Source organism: Gracilinanus agilis, chromosome 5 (assembly GCF_016433145.1).
Source record: "Gracilinanus agilis isolate LMUSP501 chromosome 5, AgileGrace, whole genome shotgun sequence".
Taxonomy (NCBI): domain Eukaryota; kingdom Metazoa; phylum Chordata; class Mammalia; order Didelphimorphia; family Didelphidae; genus Gracilinanus; species Gracilinanus agilis.
The window spans coordinates 186,599,438-186,614,203 of NC_058134.1; the positions used below are offsets into that span (position 1 = coordinate 186,599,438).

The 14,766-nt window shown below is 35.0% G+C and overlaps 1 protein-coding gene across 1 annotated transcript in view; it reads left to right on the forward strand.

Moving 5' to 3' along the window:
* The window catches only part of ST8SIA1 (ST8 alpha-N-acetyl-neuraminide alpha-2,8-sialyltransferase 1), a 121,406-nt gene extending 116,860 nt beyond the window's left edge, over positions 1-4,546 (forward strand). Inside the window, exon 6 of the mRNA XM_044679068.1 lies at positions 3,665-4,546. Within this exon, the coding sequence (XP_044535003.1) occupies positions 3,665-4,151 (487 nt within the window). The 3' untranslated portion in view covers positions 4,152-4,546. The remainder of the gene's footprint in view (positions 1-3,664) is intronic.
* The last annotated feature ends 10,220 nt before the right edge of the window (positions 4,547-14,766 follow it).

Genomic DNA, 14,766 nt, shown 5'->3' on the forward strand with positions numbered 1-14,766 from the left:
AGACCAATAATTCAAAGCCTATTAGATCAAGGCATACTAGTACATGGATTTTCAGAATTTAATACTCCTATCTTACCAATAAAAAAGGCAAAGTTAGATGCTAATAGTAACACCCAGTGGAGAATGGTACAAGATCTTAGATCAATAAATTCATATGTGAAACAAATCCATGCAGTTATTCCAAGTCCATCACAAATAATTGCAGGAATTACACCAAATTCGAAATGGGACACCGTCATTGATCTTTCCAATGCATACTTTAGTATCCCAATCCACAAGGACAGCCAAAGATTATTTGCTTTCACTTGGGAAAACAAGACTTTATTATGGTCGTGTTTGCCCCAAGGGTTCATAAATAGTGGGAATATCTTCTGTCAAATATTGCAAAAAGATCTTGAATCCATATCATTCATGGCCAGCAAATTGGTGCATTATGTAGATGACATCCTGCTAATGTCACCAACTGGGGATATCTGTCAAAGACATAGCATTCATCTCATAGAAGAACTGTATAGGAGAGGACACAAAATATCCAGAAATAAAGTCCAGTGGCTCAAAGATAAAATTGAGTTTTTAGGTTTCACATTGCAAAGTAGAACTAGGAGCATATCCAAAAAGAGAATCGAAGACATACAAAGACTTAGCTTACCTAAGACCAAAAAGCAATTAAGAGCAATAATTGGCATGACCAGTTTCTGTAGACAGTGGATTCCTGGTTTTTCTCTAATATCAAAGCCCTTAACAGAGTTAACCAGGAAAGACATCAAAGAACCACTGAAGCTGACAAAGGAACACAAGCATGCCATTGAGAAGCTAAAGAGAGCAATTCTAACTTCTCCTGCATTAGGCATTTATTATAATACCTGAATAGGAATATTTGCTATTACATCCCCAAATATGGTCATTAAGCCTTGGATTAAAGGTCTTCATTGAAGGGGAAACTACTATCTCCTTAGGCAATGTATTCCACTTTGAAGATGCTTTGTTAGTGTAGGATAGTTGCATGTATTTTTGTGTAGTAGGTATATATATCCATGTGTACATCTTTGGAAAAAACCTCACTGGCCCATGATTTAGGGCACTTTGGACACTGCTGATGTCTCTTTAACAAAACTAAAAGTTCTCATTGTCTCATTAATGATAGTCTTATTCTGTCATTAATGACGTCTCCTTAAAAACGTGCAAATTTCTTTCATTCTCCTCTGCCCCGGGTACCTTACCTCATCAACGTCACAGTGATCATTATTTGTGAATGATTATGGATTCATAACTAGTTCACTTAGCTGTTCTATTCTTGGCCTTGGTCTTTCAGAGGGGCTATATTTGAACTCCCAAAGATGAGCAAGGCAAACAGAAATTGAGAGTAGGGAAGAGATACACATAAACAGCCAGACTTAGTTCCTTAAAGGAAGATCTGAACATCTCTCTAGAGCCACCAGGGAAACATGAGAGACCCCAAAGGTGAGATGAGAGTGTCCTGGTGCAGTCCAGGAGCTATTGGACTCAGAGCCAGAAATCATGGAATGACAATGATAAAGCCAGAGAGGAGTTCCTACACTAATAATAACTCTTCAGGGTTTATGGTAGGACCAAGTGGGGAATTCTTGGACCAGAAAGAGCCAGAGTCAAATCTGGCAAACACCAAGGGTTAAGCTGTGGTATGAAGAAAACCAGCACCTTGTCTTTCTCTGATACTGAGTTGTGTATTGTAAATTTGGGAGTGGAGAGTGAACTCTGTGTTGATCCTGAGTGCTGGGCAATGCAAGGTTATAGTGGTAATAATAATAATAATAATAATAATAATAATAATAATAATAAATATTTATAGAGCACTTTAAGAATTACAAAGTGATTTACAAATATCTCATTTTATTCTCAAAGCAACCCTAAAATGTAGATGCAATTATTATCCCCATTTTGTAGGTGAAGAAAGTGAGGCAAATAGGGGTTAAGTGACTCACCTAAAGTCTCTCCAATAGTTAGTGTTTGAGCTGGGTTCTTCCTGACTCTGGGAGGGAGTCTATCCACTTCATCACAGAGCTGCCTCACTAGTACCGTCTGGAGAACTGTAGTGGTCCTACCAGATGTGGGACTAGCCAGAAGGAAGATTGCTTAACATTCTAACAGTCTTGAATATTTTGATTTTTGGAGACCACCTAGGGTGGTACTAGAAATCTAAAACACTGCATATATCTTTGGAAAATGTACAGGCTTACCAAAGAGGGAAGAAATACTGTATTGGCACTTTATGCGGTTATAGACAAATCTTTTACCTTTTTATCAGGATATATAAAATCCTGTCCTGTATTCAATGTTTTGCTAACCTGATAGCTTTGATCAGCACTGAAGGCCTTTTTCCATTTTGGGGGGAGGAAAATTAGGCATGAGTCAAATTATGAAGTTCCCTGGGAAAAAGCTGGGGCATAAGCCAAACATAGAACTCTTAAGAAGACCCCCAAAATGAACCTGCTTCAAATAAACCCTGGGCTTCAGTTCTGGGCCATTAGTTACATTAGAGAGATTTTTCTTAGCAATAGAACATTCTACATTTAACCTATCCCTGGCCAGCCAAAAATTCAACTTTTTTGCTTTCAATTTAAAGACACTTTTGACCCTTTCCATGAAATCTGTAACCGATTTAGTCTGAATGGTCTTTATTATTTTATAAATGAAGAAGTGAGCCTTTATGCAGTATGTGTTTGTGTGAAGTAGAGAGCATAAGGTTTAGAGCCCATAGGAGAGGGCTCCGGAATTTACAAAAGCTGTGGCGAGGGCCCTCTTGAAGCTGAATAACAAGAATTCATGAATTTGAGGAACAGATATATCTAGTCCTTGAAGTCTGATTGAACTTGGCTCTTATGTATTCTTCTATGAGCATAGTGATGGTGCTTGAGAAATCAAATATCACTCATGTTTGTCAGGGATACCCTGAAAGCTGAGAACTCAGAAATATGAACAAATTTTGGAAGAAGAGTGTGTTTTGAAGAGCGTGTGAGTTGTATGCTTTCCCTGGCTGTTGTGTTAAATACGGCTTGAGATTTTTAGTTCCTACGTGACCTTATTGGATTGAATATCCCTTCTAATTGTACAGCTCTCAACTCAAATCAAAATGATTACTTAGGAGAGAAACATAGGAAGAAGCCGAGGCATTTCTGTGTTGGAAACAAATTCTCCTTTGTGTAGAAGTCATCATTATTGGTACATTATTGTACACGTGGAGTTCTTCAAAATTTATCTCCTCAAAATAAAAATAGTAAACACTGCCTGACAAGTACGTGTTATGGAAGCTTAAAGTCGGTCTTGTTTATTTAAATGTGATACTCTGTTTCCCAATAATATAGAGTAAAAATAAATTCATACTTCTTTTTGAAAGAAAAAAGAATCTTCCCATGTTTATGCTCAGAGAAAATAACATATGAAGGTAGATTAAAAACAAGAAGTTGGATATGATCTTGGAGATTATCCCATGAAAGCTACTTCAAAAGATCAAAGAAGAGTTTACATAAAAATTAATATCTGATTTATTTTAAAATTAATTCTTAATTCACTAAATGACTGGGGCCACCCCAAAAGATGTGAGGTCGTTTTTTTTTTTTGATGTTGTGTTTGTTTCTTCATTATAATTGAGCCTTTTCTTTCTTTCTTTTTCTTTTTTTTTAAACAGATTCCAGAACTTGCTTTGGTCCCGAAAGACATTTGTTGACGACATGAAAGTATATAACCACAGCTACATCTACATGCCTGCTTTTTCTATGAAAACAGGGACCGAGCCATCTCTCCGTGTTTATTATACATTGGCAGATGTGGGCGCCAATCAAACAGTGCTTTTTGCTAATCCCAACTTTCTTCGCAGCATCGGCAAATTCTGGAAAAGTAGAGGAATTCACGCCAAGCGCTTATCGACAGGTCTCTTTCTTGTCAGTGCTGCCCTGGGCTTGTGTGAAGAAGTGACCATCTTTGGCTTCTGGCCTTTCTCGGTGGACCTGCGCGAGCAATCTATTAGTCATCACTACTATGACAACGAGCTGCCTTATTCAGGCTTCCATGCTATGCCGGAGGAGTTCCTTCAGCTTTGGTATCTTCATAAAATGGGAGTGCTAAAAATGCAGCTAGAACCATGCGAAGACACCTCAGTCCAACCCACTTCCTAAGGACCCAACGCCATGGTTTTAGTTCTCATGTGTGAATATGCAGAAGCAAAAACATGCAGAATTATTTATGGATTCCCAGAGGTCACTTAAGGCAGAAGAAACAAAATGCCACGGTTTGAGCATTGATTTTGAGGCTTAACAGGAAATAAGTCTTTCTGCAAAATATTTTGTAGTTTACTGTGGGGTTTTTTGGGGGATTTTTTTTTTGGCCAGCAAAACTCTGGAAGTAAATTCTTGGGAAAGAAACAAAGCAGCTCTTGGCACGGATCAAGTTCAGACAGTATCATTCAAAACAGACCTTAATAATTTAGTATGAGAACTAATAATGGAAATTTGGGAAATGGGAAGAAGGAATTTTAGTGGTGATTGGCCAGTAACACTGACTGTATGGAAATCCATCTGAATTAAAACTGTTATTTAGAATGGTAGTTTTTACAAGTATTATTTATTTTTGTCATTTGGGTTTATGTAGGGTGGGTGGGTAAAGGGGAGAAAAAGTTGTGTGTGAGTAAAATAACATTGTATTCTGTAATAACAATCCAAAATGCCATAGCTTACTATTGTGATTGTTTTTAAAAAATGCTATTTCTGAACCACTCCCCCCTGTGATCCCATTCCCAAATGATGGGTTGCTCTTTTGCCAAGTGCTTAGACAATGTGAAACCTTGATGAATTGGAACTGTAACAGTAATCAGTCTGAATATCTTGATTCTATCTTTGCTCTCTTTTCTGCTTCGCCCACAGTTATCTGAATAGTACAGGTAATTGCTGCAGATTCTAAATTATAGAACTTTGTCCATGTTGCCCTGTCATTGTTTTGTCACTGTAAGGACTACCTATGTAAGTGTAGTATTTTCCAAACTTATAATCTTGTTCAGAATTTGGTGTTCAGATGTGTAGTAGAGTTCTGTGGGATCATGAGAGAATTTATGTTTAGTATTTCCCTAGGAATATGCCCTGTAACACAAGGTAGAACAATCATCTTCTTCTTATACATACATATACATCCTTTCATACACAAAATTGCCAGTTTATTAAGGCCAAAATTTATAACCAGTGATGGATTTTGACAAAATCCACCTTGTGCCAGCTTGCCACACTCTAGTTCTTAGATAATGACGGCTTACTGATCATTCTTTGTTTTGCAAATATAGAAAAGGATCCAATTTCTACTCCCCCCAAAGATTACTCAAAGTAAGAACAGTCCTCCCCAATCCATGCCCAATACTTCTTACATGGACATTGTTGCTCTGGGTGACACAAAGCCTTGCATGAAAGGGTCAGTGGTTGTAGAACAAGCCCCTAGTGTTTACCCAGCAAGCCTTTCCCATTTTTTAAAATATGTTTAAAATTTTTATTAATCTTTACTTTTTACATTACCTCTGTTTCCCAATGTATTCTTTTTTAAAATTTTATTTCTTTAATTAATTATTTTAGAATCTTTTTCCATGAGTACATGATTTATGTTCTTCATTATGAATTGAGAAAGATCTGCACCATTAAAAGGAATACTCACATTGAAGAGACTTCAAAGGTCCACAGGAACATTGAAGTTATTAAATTCTTCATGTAAAGACCCCTAGCAAAAAGAAAATTAGATTTCTTCACAGCATCGGCAAATATTTTTAATGGAGGAAATGTTAAAATGAAATCAGGTTTTGTTAATCCATATCATCAACAAATATGAAATAGTTTTAAGGGGGGGGAATGTATAACCAAAATGAGAAATGGGTTGTTTAAAATGTGGTTGGTTGTCATAATTCACTTTATATGGACTGTTAGGTTTTAAAGAGTCTTGAGAATATTGGTCAACTCAGTACCAGAATCCACATTTGTTTTTTGACCCCGTTTTGGCAGCATAGCGTTGTAAAACTTAACACTGTTAAGCTTTGGTAAATATTTGATACATGTATTGGCCTGAATATATCTACTATTTCAAACTACAAACTGTTCAATAATTATCATTAGGAAACATACATGTATAAGTATATATACCAATAAAATCTAATTGTTCTAAACATAGAAATATATCCAAAAATTATAAAATGCATGTATCCAAATTAATGACTTAATTTTGAAAAACCTTGTCAATAGTTTGTTTAGAGTATGTCCATTTGTACATCTTTTTCTGGTATTAAAAATATGATGAAATGTGACCTTTTATTACACAATTCCCAATGGTGATTTGTCATAGTTATGTACTATCATAGAGATTTGTGTAATCCTATCTACTCTGTGTGGAATCCAGAGGGCCAATGAAAAATATATCTCTATTTGAAAAATATATTTCCTAAATACTTACATGCTACGACTCAAGTACTGAAGCTGAATTCTGTGGATTATTGGTTAAATCAATCTCCTTTATAGTAATACTCCTTTCACAGGTCTTTATTGAGGACTTATGTTGCCTTCTTTCATAGTGCAAATATCATCACAATGGAGATAAATGCTAACCTTCCAATCAAACAAGAACAATTTATTCTTGTGAACTTTAAGATCAGACCTTCTACTCTGTATCATGTTTGATCAATTTGATTTTATAGAATTACATGCCCATCATTCATGACAGATTAGCTCCAAAACAGAATCAATAAAAGCAAATTTCAGAACTTTTGATGGCCAAACAGCAGAAGACATCACTATTTAATATCAATCTACTTTTTCAACTTTATTTTTGAATTACATAGATAAGATTGTACTTTATTTTTAATTGGAAGGAAAAATAAGAATACATAACTCCAATGTGGTTTTTTTTCCTTTAACATCATCTAGAAAATGCAAACTTGCTAATAATCATTGTTATATGTAGTTAAAAGGTTATTTGTCATAAAAGCTTTGCATCTGGCAAGTTGACAATACATATAAAATGTAATTTCCACACTGGAATCCATTTACATATAGTAATCTTGCAATTATTTACACTAATTCAAGTAAATAGTGTAGTGGATTGCACAAAACAGAGATGTTTTAGTAACATGTTGACTATGGAACAGATAATATTTGGAACAGACTAGATAATAATAGTAGTTCCCATTTTCCCATAGCATTTTGGTCCATTTGATCATTCCAACAACCCTGTGAGATAGTTCATTGAAGTGTTTTAACAGATGAATAAACTGAGACAGAGAAAAGTTAGCAATATTTGCCCAGGGCTCCAAACTCATGTCTTCTGATTCTAGTACACCAGAGTGTCTCTAGTATATAGAAAATTAATTTCCTAATTTATATTTTCACTTTGACTAAGTTAAAATGACATTTCCCAGATTTTCAGTTGATGAAGCCTAGGAGAGAAAGTCCAGATGCCTGCTGAGAAATAGATGGAAGCTTTTCTGGGATTAAAAATTTACTACAAAAATTCCAAAGAATGCATACTCTTTATAGTCACCTAAGAATAAACTGAACATAGAAAATGCTCCAATAGATACGCTATAATTTCTTATTGCCTGGAGCTATGTGGATTCATCATTTTTAAAACTGCTATTAAACAACCTATTTCTTTTATTGGGGGAGTAATTATCTATGGTCTGGGTTTCTGTATTTGGGCATATTTAATGTTGTGACTTTTAACTGTTATATACCATGTTGGTCAGGATTAAGTATTTCTGAGGAAAGTTAATGCTATTACAAATATCTGAAATTCCTCTAACCTACACCAAAGTGCATTCACATCAGAGACATTTATCAAGAATCTATTATATGCAACACATTAAGTTGGATGAGTGATACATGGTCCCTCCAGGAGTTTACAACCTAGTTGGATGAAATACATGCCTACATAGACAAATACACATGTGTTTGTGTGGAAACATATATGTGTGTGTATCTTTACACACATATATATTACTTACACTTGTATGAGTATGTGCCCAATTGATATATTTGTGTCTATATGACTTTCCATCATACATGAGACAAGAAATGAATAAAGCCCATCATAAATAGGGTAATCAGGACAACAGAACCTAGAAGGTTTTTTTTGAGAATTAGAAAAGTTAACATTTTATTTTCCACCCATTAAAATGGGAATCTATTGCCAATGATCTATGGTTTCTAGGAAAGTAATGATTTGGGGAAGAAATAAATCAAGGGTTTGACTTGGGAATTCCTGGAGGTGAAATGGGTAGGAAAATAAAAATCCTCTTATCTGCCACTGGGATTAGATATCTTAAGTATGTAAGTCATTTTTTTTTACAATTGTTTTAACCTGTGGCTTAAGTTGATGTTTCATTCAATTAGATTTTCTTACTCAATACGTGTTGGGAAGGCAGCAGTCATTACATTTATTCTTATAAAAAGCCACCATAAAAGCACTGGGGACTAGCCCCAAACGATTCTACAGAATAGAAGTAAGGGACAGTATAGGTGAGGTCAGACTATGAAAAGATGTTAAGCATTAAGAAATTCCATTCAAGAAATTTAATGTGAATTTTGTAAGTGTGCATTTCTTACTGTCTTGTCTCCTAAAATAAGAAAGTAGGCAAGCAATGCCACTGTGTGCTGTCACCTGAAGACTAGTATCGCCATTTGGCCCTCCTAGGGATAATGTTCAGTGGTAACTCTCAGAATGCCATGTTCATATGGATATGATACAATCGCCGCTTACCATTGCCACATGAAAAAAAACTACATTCATTTCACACATTCAAATGCTCTACAGGCTTATTATATCATTACTCTTTAAGGTAAAACAATTCCTTTATCCATTTTCTGATTTAGAAAGAGGAAGTAGTCACTGTGACATGACTAACCTGTATTGTTTATATACAGATGATTGTCTTAAAGTAATACATGTTTGTTGAATTGAATTAAATTGAGTATGTACTATGATCTTTTTTAAAGCTTCGATGAGAAAGTGTGTTTTGCTAATGTTAATTGATATGCCTACCTCTTTTTGTGTTGTTATTGAAATGCATATTGTACAAAGATCATTGCTGCCTTTGCTTTCCTTTATTGACTTTGGGTTTGGGGAGGGGGAAAGGAGATAATAAAAAGCTATTTGAGGCTTTAGATATATCAGCCTCATTGAAGGACCATCTCAGTTCCTGTATTTAGATTCCTAGAAGGATTCATAAAAAGTCCATCTATTTCCAACTTAGATGGAGTTACCAGGTGCAGAAAAAAAAAAACCAAGAGCTAGCACATAACACTCATATTTTTAATATCTCAAAGTCAACAATAGAACTCATTGTCCTACTTATTAAATTCACCCTTTTCCCATTTTTATATTTTTTGATGGTACCATCATCTCTGCAGTCACTCACATTTACAAAGTCAAAATTGTTATTGACAATTCCTTCTCTCTCATCCTCACCCTCCATTTCCAATTAGTCACCAACTCATGTCTACTCTACCTCCATGTTTCTTACATTCATCGTCTTTCTCTGTACTTACATAGCTCTCCCCAATCCATATAAGCATTGCCTTTCACTCAACTATTATAACAGTCCCATATTTGATCTCCCTACCTTTACTCTCCCCCCCTCCATCTAATTCATCCTTCACACAACTAAAAAAAAATATTTCTTTAGGTATATATTATAGGCCACCTGGAAGGGAGCATACTACACACTTGTTTAAAAATCTTTTGAGATCGAGGGCAGGTAGGTGGTTCAGCAGATTGAGAGCCAGACTTGGAGGTGAACAATTTTTAAGTAAACTTATAGTCATAAAATTAGACTTTGAAAAATAAATTAAAACTCCTCCCACAAAAAGAAAATAATAATGGTTCAGAATAAAAATTTGTCTCTCTGAACAAATTATACACTTAAGCACAAATTATACACTCTTAATATACATCAGTAGTTAGAAATCCTGGGTCTCTAAATAATGGTTGTTATGCTGTATAGATGAGAAAATGATAATTGAGTGTAGAAAGAAATGGAAGAAGGTCAGCACCCAGGACTCCCTCTGAACAAGACAATCCTTGGATCACGTTTATACTTGCAGTTAACCTTATATTTACTTTTCATCATTTCTCAGTATATACCAAAGCCAGACTAGTCCCTTTTTTTGGAAGGATGGTGGTGGTCAAGATCAGTTATTTCATTGTAATAAGAAGTTCCTCATTAGTATTGTTCATCTCCCAATGAATATTTGGCAAATGTGATATAACTTACACTTAGAAAATTGCTTGGGAGGATTGAGAAGTTAAATGGTTTGTTAAAGGTTACTCAGTATTTGTTAAAGGCAGTATTGAACCCCACTAGGTTTTACTGACTCTGGGGATAATTCTTTATCCAATATTCCATAATGCATCTCTCACTGTGACATTGGTCATTAGAATTCACAAGCTAAATAATTAATCTTAAGAAAATACTCTGCAAATTTAGGTGGAGTAGGTATTGTACATAAATTAAGTATTGCACAGCAATGTGACTATCTCTGATAGCAGTATGTATAAAACTTTTGAAGTTGTAAAATTATTCCAGAGGAAAGAAGCCCCAAGATTTTCAGGGGTTACTTGAGCAGAAGCTGTAGCAATATTTATACAAGAAAACTATGATATGTTACTGGTCCTAGAGTCCTCCATACTCATGGCAACATCCTATGTTTAGAACCTACTTCAGGAGAGAGATGAATTTATTAAACTAAAGATAATCCCCTCACCATTCAAATAACCCTACACCAACCAAATAACTTCCAGTAATGGCAGAGTGTAAAGTCAAGATCTCTTGTTACTATTTCATGACTTTATTCCCTTGCAACTTCTCCAGAATCAGGGGCCATATGCAAGATCCTCTTCTCTCTTCCAGATACAATGCATAGGACATCCTTCTTCCCTTGCTAATTATGCCATTCATGCCTTTATCGAAGGTATTAATCAAAACTGTTAAACAGTCCAAGGTCAAACACCAAGAGCTGGCTAGAGGAACCTCCTTTCAAATGGACATGAAATTATTCTTTAGGACTAACCATTCAACCAGTTCCAAATCCACCCAATTCTCACATTAACCTAAATCTCTGTATAATTTCCACAAAAATCACATGCAATGTGGCCATTTGTGTAGTATGATATTTTTCATCATTACAAGGGAGAGTGTTTTGAGGTGGGTGGGGAAGGTATTATTGGAAAAAGACAGTTTTTTCATAATATATTTTTATTTCTTTCATGAAATATTTCCCAATTGCCTATAAAATTTTTAACATTCATTTTTAGAAGTATTGAGTTCCACCCCTTGAGGAAGCAAGCAATTATACATGTGAAGCTAAGCAAAACATATAAAATGACAGTAGTTTTAAAAAACCAATAAATATTTTTAAAAACTTTAAAAAGAATAATTTCAGTTACTGTCATATACCTTGATAAAATCTAGTTAAAATATTGCTATAGTAGACACTTAATTTACCAATCTATAAGCCATTAAGAAAAGACATGAGAATTAATATGACCTCTTCTTGATGAGCCCACATTGGTTGGTTCTGATCAGAGCTCTTTTCTAGGTGTTAATTAGGCATCCTTTTTATGATGTTTTAGAATTATTATATTTGGCAAGATAAAAAGCAAACTAGAGAGTTGAATAGTCTTTTTGTCATTTGCCAACCACCTGTTAAACATCTTTATCCAGCTGCCCCTCGTAGACATCTCAAATTCAACATACCCTACAGAGCTCACTATCTTTTCGTCCTGTTTTTCCAGTTATATTTAAGACAGCCCCACTCTTTTACTCTACCTCGCCTTGTAACCTCAGAAGCATCTTCTTCAGTCTCCCTCACTGCTCTCCACCATGTCACTAAATTGCCAAGTTTTATTGATTATTCTCTCTGTGTGTGTCTCTCTGTTTCTGTCTCTGTGTCTCTGAGTCTCTGTCACTCTTTTTCTCTTTCTGTCCTGCATGTACAGATACTCCTCACTTGACCACCTCTCACCTGAAGTTCTAATCTTTCTGTTTCTTCTCCCTCCAATCCCTGACTAGTCCCAGCACACACATCCTCCACTTTTCTCTGCTTGAGAAATGCCAGTGGCTTCCTAGTCCTCAAGGATAAAATATAAATGTTCCTGTTTTACATTTTAAAGCCTCCACATTTTGGTTCCATGTGGAAAAGAGGAAGTCCCTTCCTCTCAAGTAACTTACTTTCTACAAGGGGGGAATTTATGTGCAATATAAGAATTTATAAGATACAAAATAAAACAAAGCAAGATGGCATTTGCAGCTAGAGGAAGGGACTAGAAGAAAATTCCAAGCTTCTTGAAGGCAAAACTTGTCTTTTGCCTCTTTTTATATCCCCAGAGCTTAGCACAGTACCTAGTCACAAAGTAGACACTTTATAAATATTTACTGATTGAGTGATCATGTAAGAGGTGGCATTTGAGATAAACTTAGAAGGAAACAATTGGATATCCCACAGGTTGAAGTGAGAAGAGAGTACAGAAGGAAGAAAGAGATGGAGTGTCAAATAAGAAACAGCAAGAATAGGACAGAACACTGAGGCTATATCCACGCAGAAAGGGCAGGACATGTTTTATTATTAAGCAAGGAAGACTAAAGAAGGGCCGGTTTAATAGGGAGACAGCCAAACAGGAAGAAAACCCACCAAACAGGAAGAAAGAAAACCCAGGAGGATATATTTAGAAAGAGGGTGTTGACAATAGCATCAAAAGGTGAGGAGTGGTCCAAGATTAGGACTGGGAAAAGGCCATCAGATTGACTAATTAAGAAATCATAGCTATATTTCATAATGATATTATTTCAGTCTGTGGTGCCTGTAAGTATAATACCAATTCCTTGTTTATCTCTTTTAACTTTGTGAATTGTTAACATAGTTGTGTCTGAAAGCATGCTTTCAGGTTCTATATTTAAAAAAAAATTTATCTGATGCAAAGTTTTGTTCCACTTCTTCCTTTTCCCTCTCTTTACATTTTTACATTTTAAATTGCAGCAAATTTATGCAACACATTGCTCTATTTTGCTTTCTTATCCATTTTGCCATTTTCCTTAATTTGTGGGGAAAGGGAAGCTAATCCATTCCCACTTTCCATTTATTAATTTTTTATTTCCGCTATTTATTCCTTTGGTATTTCTTGTCCACTTTGGCCTCTTCTTTTCCTTGCTTAGTCTTAGTGATTAATTTATATACTTTGATCCCAATCTCACTTAAAATTATTTCTGTCTCTTCTCAAATTTAAGTCACATGGGCCTCAAGTCAGATTTGTAGCTCCTAAATTTCCCGTTGTTTACATCAGTTTCAGCAGTATTGATCTATACATGAGAAAAAATAGTTTTTAGTCTATGGAACATTAAATAATTTCTTTCTTTTTTCTGCCTATTTTTACCCCCCACTTAAATGCTTAACCCTATGGTTTATTATGTTGATGAATGCTCCTCTTTTTTTCCTTCTTCTGCACTCGACCCATGTGATAGGTTTTTTTTAAAAGTAACCTTATATTTTCCTACAGAAGCATGACTCTTCTTTTTTTTTCCAACTAAAAGTGTTTTCATGTTAACTAGACTCCACACCTTTGTTTTTTCTTAAAGAAATGATCTAAGTCCCTTCTTAATTAAAGTCCATTTTTTCATAGACTATTAGGCTCAGCTTTGCAAGATATATTTTTTTGAGGAGTAACCTGATCTTTGTTTTTTAGAACATATTTGTCTCTTCTTTGATTTCTCATAAAAGGAGGTCACTTGGGATAGTTAGATTTATTTTCTCTAAAGCTGAAGACAAGGACAAAGCTGCCTGCAAAATTTGTTGTTTGACATTGAAAATCTGACAGTTAACTACTGTTCTTTGATAATTTCAACATGGGTTTTTCTTTTTGTTGGTGACATATAGACTCTATGGGTTTGTACTTTGCCCTCTATTTCCAAAACACATGGCCAATTTTCTATTATTTTGTAACATATTAGGCACTTACTAATATTTGTTGACTGACTGAAGTTCGATATTTTGGAATTTTATTTGGTTTTTTTCTGAGATATATGATTTTTGAATTATCTCTACTCACCCTATCTTTAGGGTCAGTTGTTTGGGATTGTGAAGATCAATTTGTCCTTTCAATGTTATGTCTTTTGATACTGTTCTGTTGATGTTTTCCATTTCTATATTTTGAGTCCCAATTTTGTCATTGATTCCCTTTCCCCAAACTACAGTTTTGGATTGAGTATCCATTATATTTTCTAAGTCATTTACTTTCTCATTTGTCTTATTGAGCTCTTGAGAGCCCTAGTTCCTTCCCTAATTTTAGCCTTAATTTCCATCTTAATTCATCCACTTGATTTTATTACTTTATTTCTCTTCTGAATAATCTCAGTGTTCCTTGCCATGGTTCTATTATTGTTGTGGGTCTTGAAGAATTTATTAGTTCCCTTTACTTTTATTTTCTTTAGAAAGTTTTGGGTTCATTTTCTTGGATTATATAATATTTATTAAACATGTTGTGCACTCCTTTAGATTGTTAGTTCACTCCTTCTTTTTCAGTTATTTATCTACTTGGGGAATTATGCCCAACTTTTCTTGTCTTCTACACTTATTCTTCTGTTCTAGGTAGTTTCGTATCAGATCCTCTTACTGTTTTCCCTCTTCTCCATTCACTGCCACCTATTTTCTCTTGTTTGTAAAAGCACTGGTGCTCAAGAACTTCAATGACCTCCTCATATTGAGAGCAGTTTTGTTGTTG